The 26123-nt window shown below is 38.6% G+C and overlaps 1 protein-coding gene across 5 annotated transcripts; it reads left to right on the forward strand.

Moving 5' to 3' along the window:
• Positions 1–21345, forward strand: STRIT1 (small transmembrane regulator of ion transport 1). 5 transcript variants are annotated; one of them, XR_013360877.1, is made up of 6 exons: positions 1–266; positions 9644–9764; positions 10630–10728; positions 17779–17981; positions 21010–21102; positions 21203–21345. XR_013360877.1 is itself a non-coding variant. In XM_077864634.1 (3 exons), exons 1-2 carry the CDS (start codon positions 17969–17971, stop codon positions 21096–21098), a joined length of 102 nt encoding a protein of 33 aa, XP_077720760.1. In that variant the 5' UTR covers positions 17800–17968; the 3' UTR covers positions 21099–21102; positions 21203–21345. The 5 variants fall into 5 exon arrangements, 1 of the variants encoding a protein (XP_077720760.1); XR_013360879.1 differs by having other exon boundaries at positions 9647–9764; XR_013360878.1 differs by having other exon boundaries at positions 2–266; positions 17782–17981.
• Positions 21346–26123: the final 4778 nt, after the last annotated feature.

The raw sequence follows: 26123 nt of genomic DNA on the forward strand, positions 1-26123 counted from the left end.
TCAGCTCTACCCTCTGATCTCCAGGAGGGGAGAGGGGCTGAAGATGGAGTTAGTCACCAACGGCCAATGCTTTAATCCATCATTCCTGCATAATGAAGTAATAAAGGCTCCATAAGAATCCTAAACAACCGAGTTCAGAGAGCTTCTGGGTTGGTGAATTCATGAATATGCTGAGAGAATGGCACATCCAGAGAGGCTTGGAAGCCCTCCGCGTTTCCTACATTTGGCTGTTCCTGGATTATATGCTTTAGAATAAACCAGTCATAGTAAGTAAACTATTTTCCTGAATTTTGTGAGCCATTCTAGAAAATGATTAAACCTGAGGAGGGGGTCATGCGAACCCTCCATTTATAGCCAGCAGGTCAGAAGTACAGGAAGGAAGCCTGGACCTGAAACTGATGTGTGAAAAGTGGGGCCAGTTTTGTGAGACTAAAACTCTTAACTCCGGGTGGACACTAATTTCGAGTAGTGTCAGACATGAATTGTAGGACATGAGGGTTGGAGAATGGGTTGGTGGTGTGGGATATCACCCCCCCCCCCCCACATAGTTAGTGTCAAAGGTATTCTGTGAGTTGAAACAGATCAGAGTGTTAGCTACTAATATCATTTATGGACTGTCAGATATTTTGCTAATGCTCACCATATATTTTTTCTGATTCAAACGATCTTTTAAGATAATATTCTTGGCACCATTTTGCCAGTGAGAAAACCAAGAGAATTACTCAGCCAAGTTTATATTTTGAATAAACTGAGTTTTCAGTTTTTCTCAACTGCCAACCCCCACCTACCCCCACCCCATACATGCCTCTATAACCATATAAAATTGACCAAACCCAATTTATTCAATGAATATATACTGAGTGCCTCCTGTGGGCCCAATATTCTGCAGGATGCTTTGTGTGAGAACATACAGAAGGAAAATAATAATAGGAGGAGAAAACACGTATTTAATTCTCAAAAAATAGATATTTTTCTTGTCTTCCTCTGTGAGAGGCAGTGAGGCACAGGATTGCTACGTAATTTGTCCAAGGTCACACAGCTAAGTATCAGAGCCATTACTGAAACACAGGACATCTGACCCCAAAGCCTAAATGCCTCTTCTAAATATACCAACCCTTATATCAATATGTTTTTAGCCTAATTTGAAAACAAAACAGATATACATGGTACAGCTATAGAACTATGATTTCATAGTGTCCATACAAATTTGTTTAGTACATGCGCTGCCGAAGCGAGCACGTGTCCGTACAAATTTGAAAGAACATGCTATAACCTTCAGTTCAAGATAGAAAAATACTTTCATGGATCTCACATGCAATTTTCATGAGCTGCTATATGATTCAATAATAGAGATCAGTTCAATTACTTGGTTTAATTACGAATTTTTGTTCGGTAAACTTTTTATGTAATCTTTTGACTGAAATTCTCTAAAAGAATCTCCCACCATGACTATTTCTGCCATTACTATTCTCAAAAAGACAAAGACCAAGAAGATCACATTTAAGCCTCTGAATAGAATATAATATCTTTGGTGAAATGCAGTTGGCTCATTTAGACATAGTTCTGCTCAAAATAACCTAGATGGGCTGGATGGAATTTATTGCATTACTAATGTTCTAAAGGCAGATTTCCCAGCAATAACTCACCCATAAAACTCCACTTTAACAAAAGGCTACTTGATAGCATAGAATAAACTGGAATGCTTTTTATAGCCAGGGATTTCCAAACCATAAATATTCCCAACCCTGTAAGCAAATGGGTCAGAAATATTTATGAGGCACCTTGCATTTTTATCACCCCTGCAATGGAATACAGCGAAATTTCATCATGACCACATTCTATCTTACTCTAGTCTGGTGATGGACTCCTTGGCATATCATAAGCAATCCATTAGTGAGAGGAACTTTGGCATTCAGAAAGGAATGAAGGGAAAAATAGAGAAGTTGTTGAAACTGGTTATTTTCGAGCAATATGCTATCAATTGCTAAACTAAGTCTAATAGTTAATTTCAGAACAATGTCAATGTAATTAAGCACACATGAACCAAGTATTTTGTTAGGCACAAAGATAAATAAGACAGGATGGTAGAGACTAGGTAGGTACTTGGACACACAACTAGACCACAGTTCTTAGCCTGCTTTCGTATTAGACTGTGACTGAATTCTGGCCAGTGGAACGTGGGTAGGTTGACACACACCTTCAAGGAGAGCTTAAAAGATCTCCCATGCATTTCTATAAAGGCCTTTAGTTTTTTGCCTCTCATAAAGATCTAGTGGAAGATTTTGAAGCCATAGGGGCTAATGGGTCCACTAGTTCCCTGAAAACCTAGAAGGAGCAGAGCCCTCTACCTCCAACCCACACTGGATTATGACAGGGGCCAGTAAACCTTTGGTGTGTTAAATCACACAGACGGTAGAGTTGTTGGTGTTTTACAGCTCTTTTCCTACCCTAATCCAAGGTTTCTTAATCTTGCACTATAGATTTATTGGGCTAGATAAACCTTTGTTGTGGAGGCTGTGCATTGTATTATATTTAGCAGCACACCTGGTCTCTACTCACTGCATGCCAGTGGCACCCCTCCTCCCCCAATCATGACAATCAAAAATGTCTTCAGACCTAACAAATGTCCCCTTGGAGGCAAAACTGCTCCTGATTGACGGCCACTGGCCTCATATAGTAATATTTCTTGTTTTTTAAAAGTTTTACAGAGTCCCCTCCTTTTTTATATGTTTCTGAACAATTTGTTTGAAGTCAAATGTCTGAAAGGTGAACAACACCTTTACAGGTTACGAAGAGCTTTGTTATACAAGATAACTAAAAAGAAGATTAGAATCGTAAATGACCATTGCATTTAGGAGCACGTTATAAAGATGTTGCAGCAATTTTTACATGTTTTTCAACTATGTAGTTTTCCTTCACAATCGAACCCACCCTCGCCCGGCTTAAATCCAGTGAACCGTAGATGGACACTAAAGCGTTATCACTTGAGGCCCATAGGATGTCTTTCATCTGTGTAACAATTTTATAAGATCTGGGCTTTTTGTTTCTATAAATAAGGTACAGGGCAGTTTTCTACTTTCCTCTCATTTTTATGAAATAGGAAAAATTGTTCAAATCGTTGAAAAATACCTCTGTCTGTATAGACAAAGATGGCAACATAGTCAAAATGGAACTGGTGACATCGAAGAGGCTTCACCATGGGAATTGAATGAGATCTATGGTTGTGTGGGAATGTACAAAAGTCTGATTTTACTTTGACACTTTTCAGTCTTAACCCACTTTCCCTATGCCTAATTTCTCCCCTGCCCTGTCCATTCCCACTTTCCCATCTCTACCTCTGGACTGGGCATAATGGGGTTTGGACTATTTATCTGGCTTCAACCTTGCTATCTTCAGGGCTCTGTACCCAGCCTCTGATCTTTCACACCAGCCAGCCCAGATGTGTAGGGCAGTTTGGTCTCACTCTCCGTCCCAGGAGAACATTTGCCTGGTACCCCTCCCTTGGCCCCTGCTTGTTACAGAGGAACATTACAGACAGCTGGATGCTTGGTAATAAAAAGGATAAAGAAGATAGAGTCCTTGCTCTCTTAGGAGCTTATAATCCAGCAGCAGAGGCAGAGGTAGACGCAAACAATACTTAGAAGGATTCCGTGGAAAGAAGGAGACACTGGAGTGACCCTAAGTTCAAAGTCAAAATACTGGGGTTGGAATGTTCTAATCCTAGTGCATTCCGGTGAGGATGGTTAAAAGAATATTTTGACCTGAGCCAGCAGCGTGTACCTGATGGAAGTCGTCTTTTAAAATCCAACTGTAGGGACGCCTGGGTGGCTCAGCAGTTTAGTGCCTGCCTTCAGCTCAGGGCGTGATGCTGGAGTCCCGGGATCGAGTCCCACATCGGGCTCCCTGCATGGAGCCTGCTTCTCCCCTGCCTGCGTCTCTGCCTCTCTCTCTTTCTGTGTCTCTCATGAATAAATGAATAAAATCTTTAAAAAAAATCCAACTGTAGGCATGGTCCCCCTTCATCATTCCTGCAACTGGGGCACAGGAGAATGTTGCAATTAAAATCTATTTGTCCTAACTGGTGGGAATGGTTAGTTTGCTGAATTGGTGGATGCAATAGCTTGTCTGTTAAATCATCTTCTGGTGTTAGTAGAGCAGAGTGATTAAAAACCAAAGACTATTGGGTCAGAACACCTGTGTTAGGATTCCAGCTGTACCACATACCCCATTGTGACTTTCACCATCTAACTTAACCTCCTTTGTGTCAGTTTTTTTATCTGTAAAACTGGAGTAAGAAACTGTTTGATAGTGTGTTGTGAGAATTAAATGAGTTAATACATATATCTATACCAATATCCGGCACCTAGTAAAGTTCTCTATAATTGTTATTTTTATTAATATTTATTTGTTATACCTTATAGAATTAATTTATTCAAGTAATGTACTATAGGCTTCAATGATTTTATCTTTATAAAAATTACTTTTTTAAAAAATATTTTATTTATTTATTCATGAGGAGGGGTGGGCAGAAGGAGAAGCAGGCTCCATGCAGGGAGCCTGATGTGGGACTCAATTCCGGGACTCCAGGATCACGCCCCAGGTCTAAGGCAGGTACTAAACCACTGAGCCACCCAGGTATCCCCCAAATTACTTTTCTAATTACAGTATTTTCTTTTGCACAGTAACTTGATCCCAACGAATCCCTCCATTTTTTTGTTCTGTAGTAAACATGTGACTAGATTTCTGCCATTATTCTATGATTTCTAGAGATGCCTGATATCATTCTGGAGCTCTGAAAAGGGAAGAGATTTGGTTGGATTATCTTTCTTTCCTTTACTAAAACGAAATTTACTCTGTTATTATAGACTCTAAGGGTTTATTTTATTTCCTTTCCATGCTATTAAATACATTTTCCTGATTTCTAAAAATAAAAATAAGTGCACTTCACACAAATCACTATAAAACTCAAATTTTTCTGCTGCTTACATACGTTTTTCATATTTTCCTTAGTCATTTGCAATTTTGATTTTCCTCAGCACCTCTGACGTGTGGGAGATAAGATGGCAAATGTCTTGCATTTTAGGACCTGGATTACAAAGCCTCAGGAGGCGTGAACAGACTTGTCGACACCATAAAACAACTGTATTGCAAAACAACTGTATTGACCCTCACCACCTCACTATGCAGTAGCTCCTGAGTGGTCAACACAACTTAACAACTTTATATGGGCCACACAAACATCGTCCTTCTCTGGCAAAAAAAATAACCGCTTTTTTAGAAAAATATTTTTGCAAAAAAAGTAGGATTTAGAGATTAGGATTATTAGTAATCATCTGGAGGATGATTACTATGGAAGGCCTCAAGTTCATGAGGAGTTACTATGTAGAGAAAAGGGACCAGGTGTTCTCTATCTCTAAAGAATCCTAAAGAAATAGCTAACCCTCAGCATGAAGTAGTTAGGTCGGGAATGAGAAAGGGTTGCCCATGGTAAGGGTGAAACATTGAAAGGCACCTCTTTGAGGAACACCTTAAAATCGGAAAGAACTCCAAAAGCAGAATAATTATCCTGGAGCACTCTCAACATTTGAAATCTAGAAAAGCTTTATACTTTCACAAAATGTGCAATTATTTATCTACGTTCCTCAATAGGCATCCCTAACATCCTCAGTGATTGCATGTTTATGGTCATGTGTTTGGTATATATTTCCTATAGATGGTAAATAATTTGTATTTTGTTTCCTCACATGGTCCTAGTGTGCAGTCCAGAGAGGTAGACTTAGGTCAGCTGTGGAATCAGCCAGACCTGGGCAGGTGTCCTGCTCTATTTTTTGGATTCCAAGATCTACTGGTGTTTGACAAATTGCTTAATCTCCCTGAGACTTCGTTTTCTATAGTAAAAGCAGAAAATTAAGGCATAAATCAATGTATTTGGGTCACAAATACAATGCTAACAGTTAAATATGCAGAGTAGTTAAAGATGTATTTAAGGACACATACTGTATATACATATGCGTACCTTAAATATGAGTATTTTGTAGAAAAATGTCCAACCTATAGGAAACAAAACTCTCTGAACAGATGCATAAATACCTAATATCTTATATTAAAATCTTTGTCCTACAAAAAGTGTCACTCAAATGATTCATTTCAAAAGCAAAATATTGCTTGGAAATTTAAAAATTCAATTCCTCGGTCAAAGAGAAAAAGTAAAACGTCAGAATATCTAGAAAATATTACTGGTTAAAACATGACACATTTGAACCCATGGGATACAGCTAAAATTATGCTCAGAGGAAAAATACACAACCTTACGTGTTTTTGCAGATGAGCAACAATCAATGATTTCAGCCTCATATTTTAAAAATTCAAGAGAAAAATTAAATCTCCTGGAATAATAAAAATAATTCTGAAAATAAGAACAATGAAGGGGGACAAGACATGCAGATTTTATTTTTTTTAATTTTTAAATTAAAAAAAAATTTTTTTTGACATGTAGATTTTAAAACATACTTTCAAGCTAGGATATTTAAAACTGATTGTTACTCGTATGTGAGTACACAGGTCATTGATAAAGCAGGTCAAGAACCAGACTCAGATCGGCATCTTGATAAGAGTCTGGGTTGCAGACGTGTATGCATTTGTCAAATACTGAATGTACAGTTAAGATCTGTACATTTCACTGTATGTAAAGTTTATTTATTTATTTTTTTGTAGATTTTTTGTTTTTTTTTTATATAAATTTATTTTTTATTGGTGTTCAATTTGCCAACATATAGAATAACACCCAGTGCTCATCCCATCAAGTGCCCCCCTCAGTGCCCGTCACCCAGTCACCCCCACCCCCTGCCCACCTCCCTTTCCCCCACCCTTAGTTCGTTTCCCAGAGTTAGGAGTCTCTCATGTGCTATCTCCCTCCCTGATACTTCCCACTCATTATGTAAAGTTTATTTTGAAAGAAAACTCTGCAAACATATATTGGACTCTTGTTCAATGACTTGCATACTAAAACATTCGGAGGGAAGTGAGCTGCTATCTGCCATTTATTTTGAAAAAAAAATCAGAAAATCAGATGGACTGCTGACAGAGGGTTGCATATTTGAGAAATTTGGTAATTACGTGAAACTGTCTCAAACAATTGCCATACGCTTTAAAATGTCATAAGAAAGTGTTGGAGCATAGATTTAAATGTTTAGAGATTTAGAATACAATACAGATGGAAGTGCGAATCTTCCGGTGATGACTTTAATTATAGAACGAAAGTCACAATTAAAGAAAGTTATGGAACGAAAGTTCTATAATTCAAGTCTCCTGCTGTAATAGTTTTAGGAACTGGACTGCTGGCTGGTGAGGAGGGCTGGGTCTGGGGAACAGTTGCTCCTGGGGTGACTCTCCCAGATCCTGTAGAGTTCCCTGGTGTCCTGGCGGGGGAGGCTGTGTGGAAGCTGGCACCACTTCCCACGAGGGGGGTCTGTGGGGCACAGGCTTTCCTGCTGGGAGCCCCGAGGCTAGTGAGGGGGACACCGGGTCCTTGGGGCCAGCAGCAGTCTTGCAAAGAGCTTGGAGGAAAATGCAGTCACTGCTCCAGAGCCAATGTGCAGGCCAAGGGCGGCTCTTTTCTTCAAGCTTGAGGATCATTCACTCCTTTGAGTTTTGTGCTAAGTTGCTCTTTGAGAGCTAAAAAAGCCTCAGGATTTAGAACAATTCATTCAGGAGTTCAGGGCAGTTCATAAAGTGCGGTTATCTGTCTCCTGTGGTTTTGTGCAGCTCAACCCTGTATTTACGGTTCTCAAGCCCGTGCAGGATGGGTGTTGGGAGACGAGCCCCCAGCACGGGTAACGTTGCCACCGCGTGGAGACAACCAGCCAGGCCTCTTCACCCTTAAAGATGCCCTTTGACTCTGATGGGTCCTTTCACTTGAGGCGTGGGTGTGGGAGAGGGTGTACACGTTTTGGTGGTAAAAGGGAACTATCAGAAAGTTGATTCCATAGTTTTCGGAGTCCTCAGGGAGGGGAGAGTGTTAAGGAAACAGTTTACAGAACATGTTTGCAACCGAATAGGCTTCCTCAGCAGATCCTTCACTGACCATGCCATCCTGATGCCACCCTTTTTTGGCCTTGAAGAATTTCCATTTGAAATATGGAAGGGCCAGTGCATAGTTTCTGAGAAAAACCTTCTTTGTCTTTTGGTTTAAATCGACTTGGTTGACACTATCTGGGCTTTGAAAACCCCACACCTGCCCGGGCGCTGTTGGAAACGAGCACTGGAAAGCTTTCAGTGATGAAGGTCACCCAGCTCTCACACAGAGTTCCCACTGGACAGTGTTTCCATGAGGTATGAAGTATATAATTAGCAAAGGGACAGCAAATAAGATTTTCAGGAATGTGATTATAGAAGCAGAAAATCATTTCAGGCAAGAATGTAAAATGTTTAGGAAAGGACCAGAAGCTGACCAGTGATGACCTGGTCCGCTTCCCCAGTTGCAGCTGCTTTATGTTCTCTTCACAAACTCACGTGCAACGCTCCAGTCGGTGCTAAGTGCCTCGTGTACCTTGCAACTTAGTTCTCATGATAACAAGAGGCATAAAGCAGGTCTGATTATCTCTGTTTTACAGATAACGAAACTGAGGCCAAGAGAGTAAAGTCAGGGTAAAGCACACTTTTCAAAAAGATACAATCAGAACTCTCAGACAAATACAGAAAGGACCTGTATATCAAATATTTCATTGAATTTATTCACTAAGGACGGGAAGAGCTGTTTTGATCATTTCAAGGAGCATTAAGAGTGTCTTTATCGGCAACCTAACAAAGAAATGCTAGGATGAGATTGCCGAGCTAGATAGAGAACCAGTGAAGGTCCAGCAGCCCGCCGAGATTTGGGGTTATCTGCTCCACTGGACAGAAATCATTTGCATCTCTCTGCTGGACAAAAATTTATACGTTAGCAAGTAAATTCCCTAAGGGTGGGAGCTTTAATCAATGGTAAAAATGAGACGAACAATGCACAGGTCTCGGCCTTTGTCCCTGAGTGATACTGAAAGGATCTACCCCCACCTGTCTTCCTCACTTCCAGGCCCGGAGAATATTTCGGACAGTCACCTGCTCCCAGGTCCCACAGACTATTCGTGGAGCAGAGAGTCAAAGCCCTAGCACCGTGACGGCACCGTCTGTGTATTCAACCCTTTGGCATGACCCAGCAATGAGGTTTTTTATTTTTATTTATTTTTATTTTTTAAGAATGTTGGACCCCATCGCATCTGTGCAGATAATTCCCTCTTACAGCCAATACATCTTTGAAACACGAAGATCCCTTGGGTGGTGACACTCTCCAACGTGGCCAAGGATAGCACCTTTTGTTCCTGTGTTAGTAGATATTGCTGAGGCCACAGACCCCAGGAACAGGAGTACGATTGTAAGAAGGACTCTGAAACAGCATTTTATTTTTACCTCTGTCTTTATCTATATCAAAACGTTCAAGAAATAGAAAGATCCAGGCTGAAAGCCTATTCCATACACTGCGTTGCAAGATGGAGGTACTGGTGGCAATGGCTTGAAGTTCAGGGAATATGTCTTGGAATAAGAAATGTACTCACATTTGGGTCTCCTTCGATCCCCCTTTTCCTTTAACTTCTTTTCCACTTTAAAGTAGGCCGATCGGGGGCTCTCATCTATGATCACTGAACACTCCATGTCAAGAATCATATAAAATCGCCAAACAGGTCATATCACCATGATGAGGCCATGGATACCGGGAAAGCAGCAGAGAGGTAAGAGGTTGGGAGTCAGAAGGCTGCCTCTATAGTTAGAAAAGTCTCTCCACCTTTCCATGCATGTCTGCAGCCCTCACGACCTCCATCCTGCGCAGCTCTCAGCCTGGCAGGAGACCTGGACCATTACGATGCGCACACACTGTCTCCAGTATCGCCTCTGCTCTTGTGCACACTCCATTGTCCTATCAACTCTGGTGAAACCCAAGTTCAAAGATAAAACCAGGCTTACTCGGTGGGGCGGGGGGCGGGTATGGGGATCATGATTCAAGGGTTCTGGGATAGAGCCCCATATCCCGCTCCCTGCTCAGCGGGGAGCCAGCTTCTCCCTCTCCTCCCTGCTGGTGCTTATTTCTCTCTCTCTCTCTCTCTCTCTCTCCCAAATAATTTAATGAAATAAATCTTTAAAAATGATAAAATGATTAAGAATTTCAAGACACCGACATCAGAGCATTAAATCAAGCATGGGGGCCTTCTTAGCAAGGAGTCCTCAATGACTGTGCAGGTTGCGTGCCAAGAAGCTGACCCTGGAAAGAAATCTCAGGGCTCTGGAAATGCACATGACTTAGTGATTTCACTTACTTGCTCTCTCCAAATCGTCTTCTCATATCGTGAAAGTTCTGTTCTGATATATTTACCGAGGAACAAATATTTAATGTTTAGGTAGATGAGGGTAAACCTACGAGACTAAGAATAAACCATTAAAAATGGGAAAAGTCAGGGGTGCCTGGATGACTTAGTGGGTTAAGTGACCCACTTTTGATTTCGGCTGATCTCAGGGTGGAGAGTTCAAGCTCTGGGCTGGCCATGGAGCCTACTTTAAAAATAAAAAATAAATTTTTTTTTTTTTTTTACATGGGAAAAGTCAAAAGACTCTGATGCCTTGGAAGGCAAGAGAAGAGAGACTTTCAAGAAGGATAAAGTCACCAATTGGAGTCAAGTGACACCAAGAGATCATCAGCAAGTAAGATTAGGACTGAAAAATTTCTATTGACTTCAGCAACATGGGATTCACATGACATTAGATCGTAGGAACAAGTTGTTTTAATGGAAAAATGCAGGCAGAAATGAAGTCAGAAGTGCACTGCAGAATGAACGGGGGCTGACAAATGGTGTCCTGCAACCCCACTTACATCGTGGCCCGAGGATTAGGATTGTGGCTGTATGTGGGCACACGTACCAGGGCACATCTAGTCCTTTCTCTCCCTGTCTCTCTCTCTCTCTCTCTTTTTTAAAGCTTTATTTATTTATTTGGGAGAGAGAGTACGAGATTGGGGAGGGTGAGAGGGAGAAGCAGACTTCCCACTGAGCGGGGAGACCGATGCGGGACTTGATCTGGGGACTCCGGGATCATGACCTGAGCCACCCAGGCTCCCGGACGTCTAGTTCTTTGTACATGTTGCTTCTCCTTCCGCTTTATCTCTGCTTATTGGGGTTTAATGATAGCAAATACCAGGTACTGGGGACCTACTATGTGTTAGGCTGATGCTAAGCATACGTACCTCTAAGTCTGCAATAGCCTCGCATTTTCCAAATGAAGAAATAGCCTCAGAGTACATGTGACTTGTTGGAGTTGACACAGCGATGACCAGGGCCGGCGCTCACACCGGATCCCAAGCCCCTCCGTCTCCACTCTCGTGGTGACCTTTCTGTGACATGCAAGGAGGCTCAGGGGAGAAGGTGATCTGTAATCCTTTGTTGCCTCTTAGTCATTAATCTCCATAGATTTTCCTATTTTGGAGGCCTCCGCTTGGATAAATCTTGCTCACTACATTCTATTGCAATTTGCTGAGCCTTTTGATTGGACTTTGAACACACACAATTGGGTGGGCCCAAGTATGGGGAAGTCCCGGCCAACCTCTCGAAGCCACATTAGACCTGCTGTAAATGCACCACCTCGAGGAGTTCTTCACACCACTCTGGTCTGAGGCTCTGTCATTTCTTGTCTTCTCTGCGGCTACCCTTGCTCCCATCCCAGCAGCCAGAATGATCCTTCAAAAAATATACATCGGATCATGTAGTTTTTCTCTTTAAAACCTTCCATGGGTTCCCTCTTTCACTCAGGGGGAGAAAACAGCATTCTAGCATAGCTGGTGAGGCCTCCTTCCCACCTGGCTGAACTCTCCCCTTCCTGCTGTCCCCTTGCTCCCTGTGCTGAAGCCACACTACCTCCCCCCGGTTCCTTCAGTCCCGTCAGGAAAAGCCAGGCTCACGATCAGCCTAATTATTGAGCTTAGTCAGCCTTACGTTTTCTTTTTTCACAGCGCTTACTGCCTTTCTGAATGTAACCCCCGTAGGGCAGGGACTTTGTTCCTTGGTGTATCCCATGTGCCTAGAAGGTTGTCCGGTACATAGCAGGTGTTCAGCAAATACTTCTTTTAAAAATGAAAAATTTCCACTTTGTTACTATTTTGCCACGTGTTTCTCCCAACCCTATTTCACTTCTCTCCTTCTCCTTCTTCTTCTTCTTCTTCTTCTTCTTCTTCTTCTTCTTCTTCTTCTTCTTCTTCTTCTTCTTCTTCTTCTTCTTCTTCTTCTTCTTCCCCTTCTCCTTCTTTCCTTCTTCCTTCTTCTTCCTTCTTCTTCCTTCTTCTCCTTCTTCTCCTTCTTCTCCTTCTTCTCCTTCTTCTTCTCCTTCTCCTCCTTCTCCTTCTCCTCCTTCTCCTTCTTCTCCTTCTCCTTCTCCTTCTCCTCCTTCTCCTTCTCCTCCTTCTCTTTCTTCTTCTCCTTCTCCTCCTTTCTCCTTCTCCTTTTTCGTCTTCATCTCCTCCTCCTTCTTTTTTTTTTTTTTTTTTTTTTTTGTGTTGGGGAGGTCTGAGGTTCTTGTCTAAAACTTTCTTGTTTTAAGAACTAATTTGAACTTTGAAAAAACTGAAGTATATTAATTCATGTGCCATAAAATTCCCTCTTTGAAAGTGTGCGATTCAGTGGTTTGAACATATTCACAAAGTTGTGCAACCAGTACGACTATGTAATTCCAGGACAAGAAAGTCCATGCCCTTTAGCAGTCACTCCCCATTCGATCTTCCCCCCAGGCCCGAGCAACCACTAATCTACTTTCTGTCTCTATGGTCTTGCCTGTGGTGGACACTTCATACAATTGAATCATACAATACAGTACGACTTCTTTTACACAGCATGATATTTTCAAGGTTCAACCATGTTGTAGGATGTGCCAAAACATTTTTTTAAATGGTTGAATAATATTACACTGTGTGGCTGTATCACATTTAGTTGATCTATTTATCAGTTTATGGGCATTTGGTTTGTTTCTACTTTTTGACTCTCATGAATTACTAATGCTGCTGTGAACAGCATTGTTTTAAAACCTGTTTTCAATTCTGTTCAGCGTATACCAAGGAATGGAATTGCTAGATCATAAGGGAGTTCTGTATTTAACATTTTGAGGAATTACAAAGCTATTTTTCAAAGCGGCCAAAACACTTTACATTTCCACCAACACTGTACAAGGATTCTAATTTCTCCACATCTTTGTCAACACTTGTTATTGTCTAGCTTTTTTATTTTAGTCATCTTAGTCAGGGTGAAGTGTTTTTTTTTTTTTAAAGATTTTATTTATTCATGAGAGACACACACACAAACAGAGGCAGAGACACAGGCAGAGGGAGAAGTAGGCTCCCTGCAGAGAGCCCAATGGGGGACTTGATCCCAGGACCCCGGATCACCACCTGAGCCGAAGGCAGATGCTCAACTGCTGAGTCACCCAGGCGTTCCTGTCATTGTGGTTTTGATTTGCATTTCTCTAATAATTAATGATTGAGTATATTTTCATGTGCTTATTGGCTATTTGTTTATTTCCTTTGGATAAAAATTTATTCAAAGCCATTGCCCATTTTTTAAAAATTGAGTTGTCTTTTTATTGTTGATTTGTAAAGTTTTTTTTTTAAAATATATTTTGGATAACCAACCATTTTCAGATATATCATTTGCAAATATTTTTCCATTCCACAGATTATCTTTCCCTTTCTTTTTTTTTTTATTTTATTATTTTTTTTTTATCTTTCCCTTTCTTTTTTTTTTTATTTTTTATTTTTTATTTTTTATTTTTTTTTTTATCTTTCCCTTTCTTGATGGTATTCTTTGATGTACAAAAGTTTTAAATTTTGAAGAAGAACACATCATCTATATTTTTGAATGCTTGTACTTAATGTGTTATATCTGTGAAAGTTGCCTGGTTTACCTCTATGATTTCTTCTGATTTATAGTTTTAACTCTTACATTTAACCTTTGATTCATTTTGACTTAATTTCATATATGGTATGAGGTAGGGGTTCACTTTCATTCTTTTGCAGGTGGAAAGCTAATTGTCCCAGAACCATTTGTTGAAAAGACTCTTCTTTGGCACTCCTATTGCAAATCAATTGACCATTAGTGTGTGGATTTATTTCTGGATGCTCAATTCTATTCCATTCATCTGTATGTTTGTCTTTATGCCTGTACCATATATTCTTGATTACTGTAGCTCTGTTGTATGTTTTGAAACCAGTAAGTATAAGTCCCTTGTATTTCCTCTTTGAGATTGTTTTGATTATTCAGGATCCCTTGCAATGCCATATGAATTTTAAGATTAGATTTTCCATTTCTGCAAAAAATGCCACTGTTATTTTCATAGGAATACTCTGGACCTGTAGATTGTTTTGAGTAGTATTGCCATCTTTAACAATATTGTTTCACTTTGTGAACACAGAATGTCTTTCCATTTATCCAGATCTTCTTTAATTTCCTTCAGCAATATTTTGTTAGTCTTTGTTAGTCAAGTTACAAGGCTTGTACATCTTTGATTAAATTTATCCCTAAGTATTTTATTCTTTTAATGCTGTTGTAAATGTCATTTTTTCTTAATTTATTTTTCAAACTGTTCATTGCTCCTGTGTAGAAATACAACTGATTTTTCCATGTTAATCATGTATCTTGCAACCTGGCTAAATTTGATTATTTGTTCTAGCAGGGTTTTTTTGTTTTGTTTTGTTTTTGCGTGTGGAGGGGGTTCCTTAGGATTTTTTTATATATATAAGATCATGTCATATTGCAAATAAAGATAGCTTAATTCTTCTTTCCTAATATGGATGACTTTTATGTTATCTTCTTTCCATTCTCCTGGCTACAACCTCCAGTACAATACTGAACCAAAGTATAAGAGTAAACGTTCTATTTTTTTCATGATGTTGTGGGGGAAACATTCACTCTTTTGCCATTGAGTATGATGCTAGCTGTGAGTTTTTTTGGAGATAAGCTTTATGAAATTGAGGGAGTTCCCTTTTATTCCCAATTTGTTGAGTGTTTTGTCTTGAATCAGTGTTGGATTTTGTCACATGCTTTTTCTGCACCCACTGAGGCGATCATGGGGTGTTTGGTTTTTAAAAATTTTATTGATATGGTGTGTTACATTGGTTGGTGTTTGAACAGTGTGCTGACATTTCATTCCTGGGTTAAATCAACTTGGTCGTGGTATGTAATTTTTGGTGTATATTGCTGGATTTGGTTTGTTAGTTTATTGTTGAGACTTTTTGCACCTATATTTATTAGAGAGATTGGTCTATAGTTTCTTTCTTATCATATCTTCGGTTTTGGTTTTGAGGTAATACTGGGCTCATAGAATGAGTTGGGAAGTCTTCCCTCCTCTTCTCTTTGTGGGAAGAGTTTTTGGAGTATTGGTGTTAACTCAAAATGTTCAGTAGAATTCGCCAGTGAAGCTACCTGTTCCAAAGCTTTCCTTTGTGAAACATTTTTGATTATGACTTCAACTGCTTTACTTGCTATAAGCATATTCAAATTTTCTATTTCTTTTTGAGTCAGTTAGGGTAAGTTTATATCTTAAGAGGAATTTGTCCATTTAATCTATTGTGTGCAGGTTTATCTACTATAATTCCAGACACTAATAGTTAAAAAAAAGAAAAATGAAGAATGCTGGTTTATGTTGAATAAAGAGCCAAATATTTGACTTTTTTAGTTTAAGTACCCTAAAAGAATCTAACATTGCTTTGATAATAAGGGATTTGAGAACTAACTCTTGAAGTAAGTATGCAAAGTAGAAGTATAAAATGTTCCTAAATGATATGCCCTAAAAGGAAAATTAACAATGCTGAAATATAAACCCTTGCATTTGTGAGTTCAAAGTGGATTCGTCTGTTAACGAATAAAGCATTTTTTCCTGAATAAATATCATATATATACATATATATATACATATATACATATATATATACATACACATATATATTTAATTTACTGAAGAGATACCAAAGAGATATTTTAGATTGAAGACTTTTCTAAGATCTAGGAATTCATATTCAATGAATTAATTTTTCTCCTTTTTTTCTCTTACTTTCTGTAGAAAACAAAGAAAAATAAATAATTTGTAAAGTAATTCCTCCTCAAAATTCAAATTGATAACAATTTATTGATCATTGATAACAATGATTTTAATAATAATCAATTTTATATAAAAATAAAGCTTAATATTGTAATATAGAGATGTTTTATACATTCTATTTTCACCCACTTTAGGCAATTGTTTTACACTAGTTTGTTCTTTAGAGGGTAGAACTGCTTCTGCCTTTTTTGCTTTTTTTTTCACTGCTTCTTTTTAATATCTTTTTTGTTTGTGTTTCTTAAGATAGGGTATTCATTTGTATCTATTTAGTTAAAAAAAATCAGTATTTAAGTGAGATCAATCAGTCATCATTTTTTCCCACTCTGTCTCTGTTTATCTTGCCTCAGTTAAACTTTTTTATAATGTATAATTATTTAGTGTTGAAAAAATACTGGACTTTAGCAATAATTTTGTTACACAGATAGAACATAGTCTCTCTTCTTATCTGGAACTGCCAGGCATTTAAAAAATATTAAATTGTATATATATAGAGAGATGGCAACTTGGTTTAAATGACATAACATAAACATATTGCATGATCATGCAGTAAACTTAGCAGAGGGTTGACCTCACAATCTAATCCGTAGGTATATGACTTGAGGTAGAAAATCACATGCTCTCCTTGCGCACGTGGGTAGTGGCATCCTAATTCATATGCTGCAAGGGATTCAGTGTGGCTGAGGCATCACTGCAAATGGGAAAGTAGAAAGATGAGGCGTTTTAGGTTTCTTAATGAGGAGTTCAGATTTTTATTTTCTAGGAAATGGAGAACCATTAGCGGATAATAATCATAATCAGTGATTATTAGCGGAACCATAATCAGTGATGAGATGTGGACATTTGCAGGGAAACATCCCTCCTGGAGCTCTGTGGAGATGGATTTGATCAGGAAAGTCTTGTCTTTTAGAAGAGGACACCTTTAATGTTGTGATGGACTTTTGAGGAAGTTGGTCACAGGGTCATTTTGCAAAAACTTTTCCATTCAGACCCCAAAATTAAAGTTATTCTAGTGAGAACTTAGAGCACAGTCTAGGTCATGTTATATAAACCAGGTTGGACTTTGAAAAATGGAATGTCCTATTTTTATACATTGCTAATAAAAACAAGCTTATGTCTGCTCTCTGAAAATTCTAGGCAATACCCCAGCCTTTTGTTGTTTTAGTTTCTAGTACATCTGTGTTAAAATGTTCTGTTTTTAGAATGGTTCAGAGCAAGGGGCACCACTTAATTTATTTTATCTTTTGCATCCTGTAATGTAATAAACATCTGTATTTCACACAGCCTTTTTATTTCATCTTTATGACACCTCTACTGGAAATAGAGATCATTATCCTCATTTTAAAGTTAAAGAGGCTGATGCCCAGGTTAAGCAACTTGGCCTTCATTACAGAAATAGCAGAGTTGGAATTTGAAGCCAGTCTCTCCAACTCCAAAATGTTTTTTTCCCCCAATAGATCACCCTCACTCTTGGATAGAACTTGTCTCATTGCAATGCCATTTTTCCTACCTTAAACATTTTCTCCATGTTGTCTGAAGGCATTGGGTAAATTCAAAATCTGCCCATCTCAGCTTTAGGATAGCTCAGCTTTTTCAATTGTTAAGCTTTATCTTCCATAATAGCAGGCTAAAGAAGAGCCAGAGGAGTTCTGTTCTCCAACGCCTTACATCACTCTGCAGACAATTGGCAGTCAGGAGAGGGGCAGCTGCCACACTCTTCAGATATCTCTCTATTTAAAGTTCAAAGAGACACTGGATGACAACAACAAAGAGGTGAGCGTGGCCCTGACCAACCCACCCAGCAACAGGAAGAATGGCTGAAAAAGGTAAGAGTTAAGGCATCAGACCCTCTTGGCAAAAAAAAAAAAAAAAAAAGGTTCAAGCTCCCTGGTGTATTTTACATTCCCCAGTATTTAGTATTTCTGTTATTCTGAAGAATGTGGTATCACTGCTAAAGGGGCATAAACCATATATGTTAGCATGGCTACAAAAAATGCATTTGATGTACAATTTATGGTCCATGTCTGTATGCTATGTATACTTTTACAAGGATCAAACAAAAGTGCTTAATTTGTTCATCATGCTTTTTTCAAAAGATGAGTTAGAAGCCAGTTATTCTCCAGTGTCGTACCAGGTTGGAGGTATTGTGGTGTGCTGGACCAGAATGAAGGACATTTGATTTCTTTGTCAGGTCTGCTACTAAACAGCTGTGTGAGTCGGGGGAAGTCCCTCTACCCCTCTGGACCTGTTTTCTGACTCTAAAATGAAAATAAATAAAATGGGCTTAGTCATCTCTAATATGCTTCACGTCTGAATTTCTTTTTTTTTTTTTCCTGGTTTTTAAATGTGTATTATAATGGACAATAATCCCATGAGACATACAGTTTTATTGTCATCATTTCCGTTTCACAGATAAGGAAACTGAGGCATAGCCAAGTATAGTCACTTGCCTGTGATCACATACCAGAAAGTGGTGGTGCCATGTTCTGAACACAGACACTCCTGTTTCAGAGCACAGTGCCCTTAAGGATACTTCTAGGTATAACCATTTGGGCATGCTCAGGATTAGAAAGAGAGAAGCATTTTGAATTCACTCTTCATATTTTAAAAGGAGTTTTGTGCTTGTTTGCACTATAATGTAAGTGCCCTATACAAAATGTGTTGTGTTCTTACATATTCTTGTTTCTGTTTTTTTAAAGATTTTTTATTTAAAATAAAAATATTTTATTTTATTTTATTTATTTGATATGTTAAAATAAATGTTTTATTTTATTTTATTTATTTGAGAGAAAGAGAGACAGCTAGCAAGGGGGGAGTGCAGAGAGGCCAGGAGAAGGAGAGGAAGGAATCTCAAGCAGACTCCACACTGGGGATGGAGCCCAAAGTGGGGTTCAATCTCACGACCTTGAGATCATGACCTGAGAGGACACCAAGAGTCGGATACTTAACCAACTGAGCCACTCAGGCACCCCATATATATCCATTTCAAAATGATGCTACAGATTCTGATAAAACTTAAAATATTTGTGTTGAAAGAACACAGATGCAGGTATACTTTGAGTGTTAAAATACACAGTCAATTGGGACACCTGGGTTGCTCAGTGGGTTAAGCATCAGACTCTTGATTTTAGCTCAGGTCATGGTCTCAGGATCATGATTTCAGAATCATGAGATTGAGCCTCAGGGGGAGCCCCTAGTTGAGACCTGAGTCCTATTCCACCCTGGGTGTGGACTCTGCTTAGGATTGTCTCTCTCTGTCTCCCTCTGCTCCCCTCCCTGGAATCTCTCTCTCTCTTAAAAAAAGAAAAAAAAATGCCCAATCAATTGTATTGTTTTACAAAGAGTAATAAATAATGAGGTGTATACTTTTAGGGCTTTATTATATATTAATTTTAGAATTGTATTAAAATATGCTTGTATAAGATATTTATAAATGCTCCATTAAAATATTGGTACTGATTTTTAGGTTTTTTGAAATTGGGAAAAATACTAAATTGTGTATATATGAATAGTTAAAAAAAATTAATGCTATGTACTTCCACTATAATGGCACCTTAATTCATTAAAAGTCTTTCATCCAAATGAGAGTAAAGGGCATTTCATAATGTTCATGTTATCTTTAAAGCAATACCACATGGCAGGTAAGGAGAAAGGTTTTTTCCATTTAGTGGTTAAAGCTTTGTGCAAGGTCACAGCGAGATGGAGAAGCAAAGAAAACCCATTGAATTTGCAAGAGTTAAGAGAGATTCCAACATTTTTGGAAACATAGATTTAAACCATTCAAATTCATTTTACCTGCACAAAGTTTGCTTTTATAAGAGTGTCTCCTAATTTTAGCAGTGTCTCTTTTCCTGATAGTTTTGTTTTAACAGCACTTAAAAAAAAACTTCACATTTTAAAGTGATGGAAATTGTAATAGGCATGCAATTGCTAAGAATACGCGTTCTCTTTGTGAGCTGATGGCATACAATCTAATTGTGCTTTTCAATTAAGAATATATCTGAGCCCTTAACACGGAGACCTTCATGCTATATGATGTCTTTCTGTGCACTTTTAAAATCTTTTTGCATGATGTGTGTGTGTGTGCAATGAATATTTTAAAAATGATAATTTTATGAATTGCTTTTCTCAGATACAGGTACAAATAGAAGACGCAGGAGGAACCGTTGTTCTAATGTCTTTTGTGTGTGTTGGATCAGTGTTGGTTGTTCTACTGAACATGTTAACAAAATAGTATCTCTTTTCTCTAGTTGAGAATGGTCATATAAGGTATAATGCTTTTCTCTTCCTATGATGCTGATGGTTAAAGTCAACTATCAAGAGTAAAAACATTTTTCTACACCTTTCCCTACGTTATGATTACTTAGTTCGGGAACACTTGCCTCAAGAGTCATTTTTGATTGTTTCTATGTAAACAGCCGCTCTCTGTGTTGTTGAACAAATGTAGGAGTGTGTTCTGTATATGCTAAACACACACACACACAGTTTAGTTTATAAAGCCCTTGCACACACGCAATATCATTTGATCCTCACCAACAGCTCAAGAAGGTCGATATCACAAGTTTCATTAGCTCTACAAATAGGGAAGACCAAGCTCAGAATTGCCCAAGGTCACATAACTGTAAAAGGAAGACCTACGGTTTGAACATAGGTCTTCCATTTCAAATAGCCAGCTGAGCCCCAAGTACCCTTTGTAGAACAGAAGATAATAATCATGTCGGGGAATGACGTGAGAGTGTATTTTTTTCTCTTGGTATTATCAGTTTCCTTTTATTCTCTTGATTCAAAAAAATATGATGCCAAAATGACCTACCTAATCTGGGGTGTTTTTTTCTTTTGTTGTTTATTTTTAAGCTGCTTTATCAAACCTTCTGGTCCCTATTCTTCTCTTGATTGCCTGGATTGTGGGCTGTATCATAATGGTTTATGTTGTCTTCTCCTAGAAAGGTAAAGTTTTTCAATAATTGAATATATTTATTCAGAAAGACCATACATTACTCCAGAAATAATCTTTTCTGTTTTACTAATGGAACATTTTATCATGCAGGCAAGAAGACTTCAGACTGACATCATTTAGAAGAACTAAGAAAAGCATGAACGTGACAGATTATTAAACGTTTCTCATGTAAATAACTGCAATGTTTGACATCACTTTGTAAGCCTTTATAAACTTGGATTTGTAAACTGGTATTTTAGTGTGCAGTAGACTCTCTTTCAGACTTTTAAAGATTCCATCTACAAATAAGAACTATAATGAACCTGGGAGGTAGGAAGAAAGTTCCAAATTATGACTAAAAATGCATAACCAATAGGGAAAAATTGGTAAATTAAATTACATTAAACAATTTTCAGGTGGGGCACTTGGGTGGCTCAGTGGTTGAGCATCTGCCTTTGGCTCAGGGCATGACCCCGGGGTCCTGGGATCGAGTCCCACGTCAGGCTTCCTGCATGGAGCCTGCTTCTCCCTCTGCCTGTGTCTCTGCCTCTCTCCCTGTCTCATGAATAAATAAATAAAATCTTTAAAAAATAATAAAAAAATTTTAGGCTACCCCCCAAAAAATAAACAAAAAAGGAGCTAGAGTTAAGAAGAGATAGTTCATAGAAAACAAGATGAAATATAAACTTGCCCTTCACCTCTTGCTCATAAGAGAAGAACTGTAATTAAAACTGCCCTAGAGAACCATTGCTCACCTCTCAGCTGGGAAAAAAGAAAGATATTTGGTTATATATATATGTATATATATATATATGTATATATATATATGTAAGCTGTGGGGAATAAAGCACGCTCATATACTGTCTTTAGAAATTAAAAAATGGTACAACCTTTTTAGGGGTGTTTGACAGTCAGTATCTATCAGAATTAAATATGTATTTGACTTGTGACCCAGCTATCCCTCCTCTAAGAATATTGCAATTTCCACAAATACGCACTAGTAAAAGTGCAAAATGGCACATGCGCAGGCCTACTCATTAAGGCGTAATGTATTATAGCAAAAGCCTGGAAACAAGCCAAGTGTCCATTAACAAGAGACTGATTGAATAAACTGAGTTCTAGCTACATAATGTGCTACTTGGGCAGCTCTGAAAAGAAAGGAAGGGGGTCTCTATATACTGATGTGATGTCATCTCTTGGTCGAAGTGTTGAGTGAGAAAAGCCAGGTACAGAACTGCGCGTGCTACCTTTGTGTAAGATGGAAGGCCTATATCAATATGTACTTTCTCGTTTCAAGGCAATATTCTTTTCTCCAGCACTTTGAAACAGAAGGTAATGTTTTTAAGCAGCAATAGAAATGAATTTTTCTGTAATAAGTATTTTATTTCCATGTTTCCGCAACCAACCCGGTCATTTTCTCAGAGAACAAAGAAAGCTTAGTGCAGTAAAGAGAACACAGTTTTTGGAAGTCAGATGGTTTTATCCTAACTTGGGGAGTCCTTTAAATAGTTAATCTCTATAACCTTAGTTTGTTCAACTGGAAGAGAGGGATAATAATACTCTCATGGGATTGTTGTGAGGACCGCAGTGTTTTCTAAAGCTGCTTGCTCTGAATCGATGGAGTCATTTATTAAAAATACAGATTCTTAAGCTCCTCCTCTAAGAGCTTATTTTGATAGGTCTGGAGAAAACCCATTAAAAAGAATCAATTCTCCAGGTTGTTTTTATGATCACAGAAGTTTGGAAAACACACTTATAACATATGTGTATGTAGGCATTGCTCCCTGATACATATAGACACTGACCCATAATAGCTTATACCGGTAAGTTCCAACCACTTTTCTGTTTATTGCTGCAGCAAAAAATTAGCACTTTATTATATAATATTACATTGTATTTTTAGTTACATGAAGTATAATGATACCTAATATTATTTGTACACTAGTGTTTTCATATATGTGAATTTTATTTTATCAGATTTAAGCCCTTTCTAGGTAAATCCAGTTCCTATCTTTCTGACTTACAGATTGTAGTTCAAAATAGACAACTAATAAATATGCATCAAATGGCTAATTAATTATTTTCCCCCTACAATATCCATGAATACACAATGTCGATGTTCTAAGTTGGAACTTTAAAGATGTTGCTGAAGCAATTGAAGCTGGATTGGAGTTCTCAAAGATGTGACTAGTGATCTGCGAGTAATAGGTTGAAGTAGGTGATTGCATGTAGATTTTACAAGGCATGGAATCTTATATGTTTCTAAATTTCCAAAGTCTTCTGTTTACAGTCTATCAAAGTGCAAATATAATTCTTTGAGAAGAAGAGCATAAGGAGTTAACTGTTCCTTAACATTGTTGATGGCATGAAAGCTCGGCCACATCCACACTCTATGCTTCCCCGACCCCAAGACCTATACTGATGTCAGAGCGAAGAAATACTGCTTTCCTAATACCTAGTAGGACATAAGATATAAAAACCTTTAATGAAAGCTGTTTATTACCCTCTGTGTCTGGGAAGAGTGATAAATTCCATTGAGTTTTGAAATGTCTAAGGAGACTCCTCCTGAGCTACCAAGCCTGGTAGGGCTGAGAATACTCCGAGGATAAATCCTAGAGGAGAGATGTCTGTGCTCAAACCGATATAACGTTTTCAAGTAATAGCCATCTATGAATCTTGTAATAAAATAAACTTTAATCTCTTTTTTTTGAGGAAATTATGTCCTAGTTTAATTATTTATTATATTTATTTATTTGCTTTATTTAATATCCTTCATTTTTGCCTATTGCAGTTTCTCGGACATCCCCTTCCACCTTTTCTTTCTTTCCTCTTCTTTTTTGGACAGGCAGGATAAGTCTCTTAAAACATAAATATACATTTGCCTAAGAGTCCCTTGGAGGAAAGAAATGAACACCAAAAACAGAAGAATAATATTTTGAGTTGGTAATTTCCCAGAGAATGAGATGGATGGATGTTTTACCTTTATTCCATTCTTCTTTGAAAGTGCTTTCTTGTTTTGCGCAGTGAGATGGGTATGCAATTTCTTATAAATCATCTGGACAAAACACGCATGGGTACAGAGTGGTGGTTTTTTGGGAAGGACAGAAATATTCTAGGGCTTTGGATTCTGGCCATTATCCGAGATTTAAGGCATTTTCAGTAATTTCCTTGGGCTGGGCATACATGCCCTTATAAATTCAAAATTTCAAGTGACACAAATATATATCTGATAAAGTTATTTTTAGAGCTTATGCCTATGAATGTTAAAGGAAATAGGATATTGATTAGAATCTTGATGCTGAATGAAATGGGGTCATGGAGAAATTGTTTTGAGTTATAGGTTATCTGCTCTGTAAAATTGGTCCAGAAATGGAGAATAAATGGAAACAGGCTTTTAAGTGGTTTGCATATTGATGTGCTCAAAGCCTCTAAACCGGTGCCTTATTTGCTTTCTCCCACTCTGCCGTGTGAGGTAGACTCAGGATGGGATGCATTCAGATTTAGTAAATTCAGGCGAATTACCCATTAGGTGAATAAACATGGTGATCTCATCAGATGTTACAGACATTAAGCATATTCCTTAATTTTGCTAAAGCTAGAAACTCGAGTTGGAGCCCGTTGGCAATAGATGGAGGGATTGCTCTGGAGTCAGAGTACGATCACCTCCTCACACATATGGCCACATTCATCCAATTTTGTTTTCCCGCTTGCTTTCTGCTCTCCCTCCCTTCCTATTCCCCCGCTGTATGTAACCAGCACCTCTTTCCTGGTCTCAGTAGCCTGTGCGCAGCAATGAGGTCACTTTAACATCACTAATTCCAACTCCTGGGATCCCTGGGTGGCGCAGCGGTTTGGCGCCTGCCTTTGGCCCAGGGCGCGATCCTGGAGACCCGGGATCGAATCCCACATCGGGCTCTCGGTGCATGGAGCCTGCTTCTCCCTCTGCCTATGTCTCTGCCTCTCTCTCTTTCTCTCTCTGTGACTATCATAAATAAATAAAAAAAAATTAAAAAAAAAAAAAAACTAATTCCAACTCCTTTGGCTCTTGCATCCTTCTGATGAGGAGGCTGGAGGGTCTCACGTGGGCTTATACATATGTCTGCCCTGCTAGTCATCACTTCTCCTCTGCAGGATCTAGCAGTTTCTCGCAGGCACTATGGGTGGTTTCCCATTCCCTCCATCTCTCCCATGGCAGCCCTCACTGGACCTGTATGTTGGTCTGTGGGCGAGTTGCTGTTTGTGGAGCCCTCAAGCAGTGCTGCCTATGTCACAACCTGCCTCGGAGCCTAATTAATTCATTCTTTTTCATTTTTATTTTCAACCTATCCTCTCACTTCCTAGGACCCCGGCATAGATCCAGGGCAGGGCCAGACAGACTCAAGTGGCACCTGCCACGCTGAATTCATAATCACTGTGTCAAGTTCCTTAAGTCTGGATTCTTCTTCGATAAAGAAGAGTTCTCCCAGGAGTCTCCTTAGGTTATGCAAGCAGGCCCTAGTTTATTTGCCACATCATGATGCCAAATGTGCCGAGAGCTGTTTGGCTCTCACAGACACTCAAGCAACGTGTCTGGATTCTCAGTCTTCTGACACAAATGAGTAGGGTCAGTGATAATTTAAAACAAAATACTGGTCTCAACTCACCAAACTGATTTTAAAACCAGTGGATTGAGCAACAGTGTGAAGAGCACTACTTTAGAATTGAGTGTTTTTAGACATTATCATCTTGGTAAGAATTTATTGGACCACCCATACCTCCAAACACACACACACACACACACACACACACACGCACATAGGGTTCTTTGTTCTTACTGACACCTTTTTCCCTTTGCATCCCCTACTAAGTGGTAAGCTCTCTCTCTTTTTTTTTTTTTTAAATTGATGTATAGTTGGCGTATAGTATTATATTAGGTTCAGGTGTACAACAAGGCGATTCAACATCTATATTGGTTATGAAATGTTCACCATAGGTGTAATAAACTCTTTCAATGTAGGATGTGTGACAATGTAGGATTCACTACATATGACAG

The sequence above is a fragment of the Canis aureus genome, chromosome 22, assembly GCF_053574225.1.
Source record: "Canis aureus isolate CA01 chromosome 22, VMU_Caureus_v.1.0, whole genome shotgun sequence".
Lineage (NCBI taxonomy): Eukaryota > Metazoa > Chordata > Mammalia > Carnivora > Canidae > Canis > Canis aureus.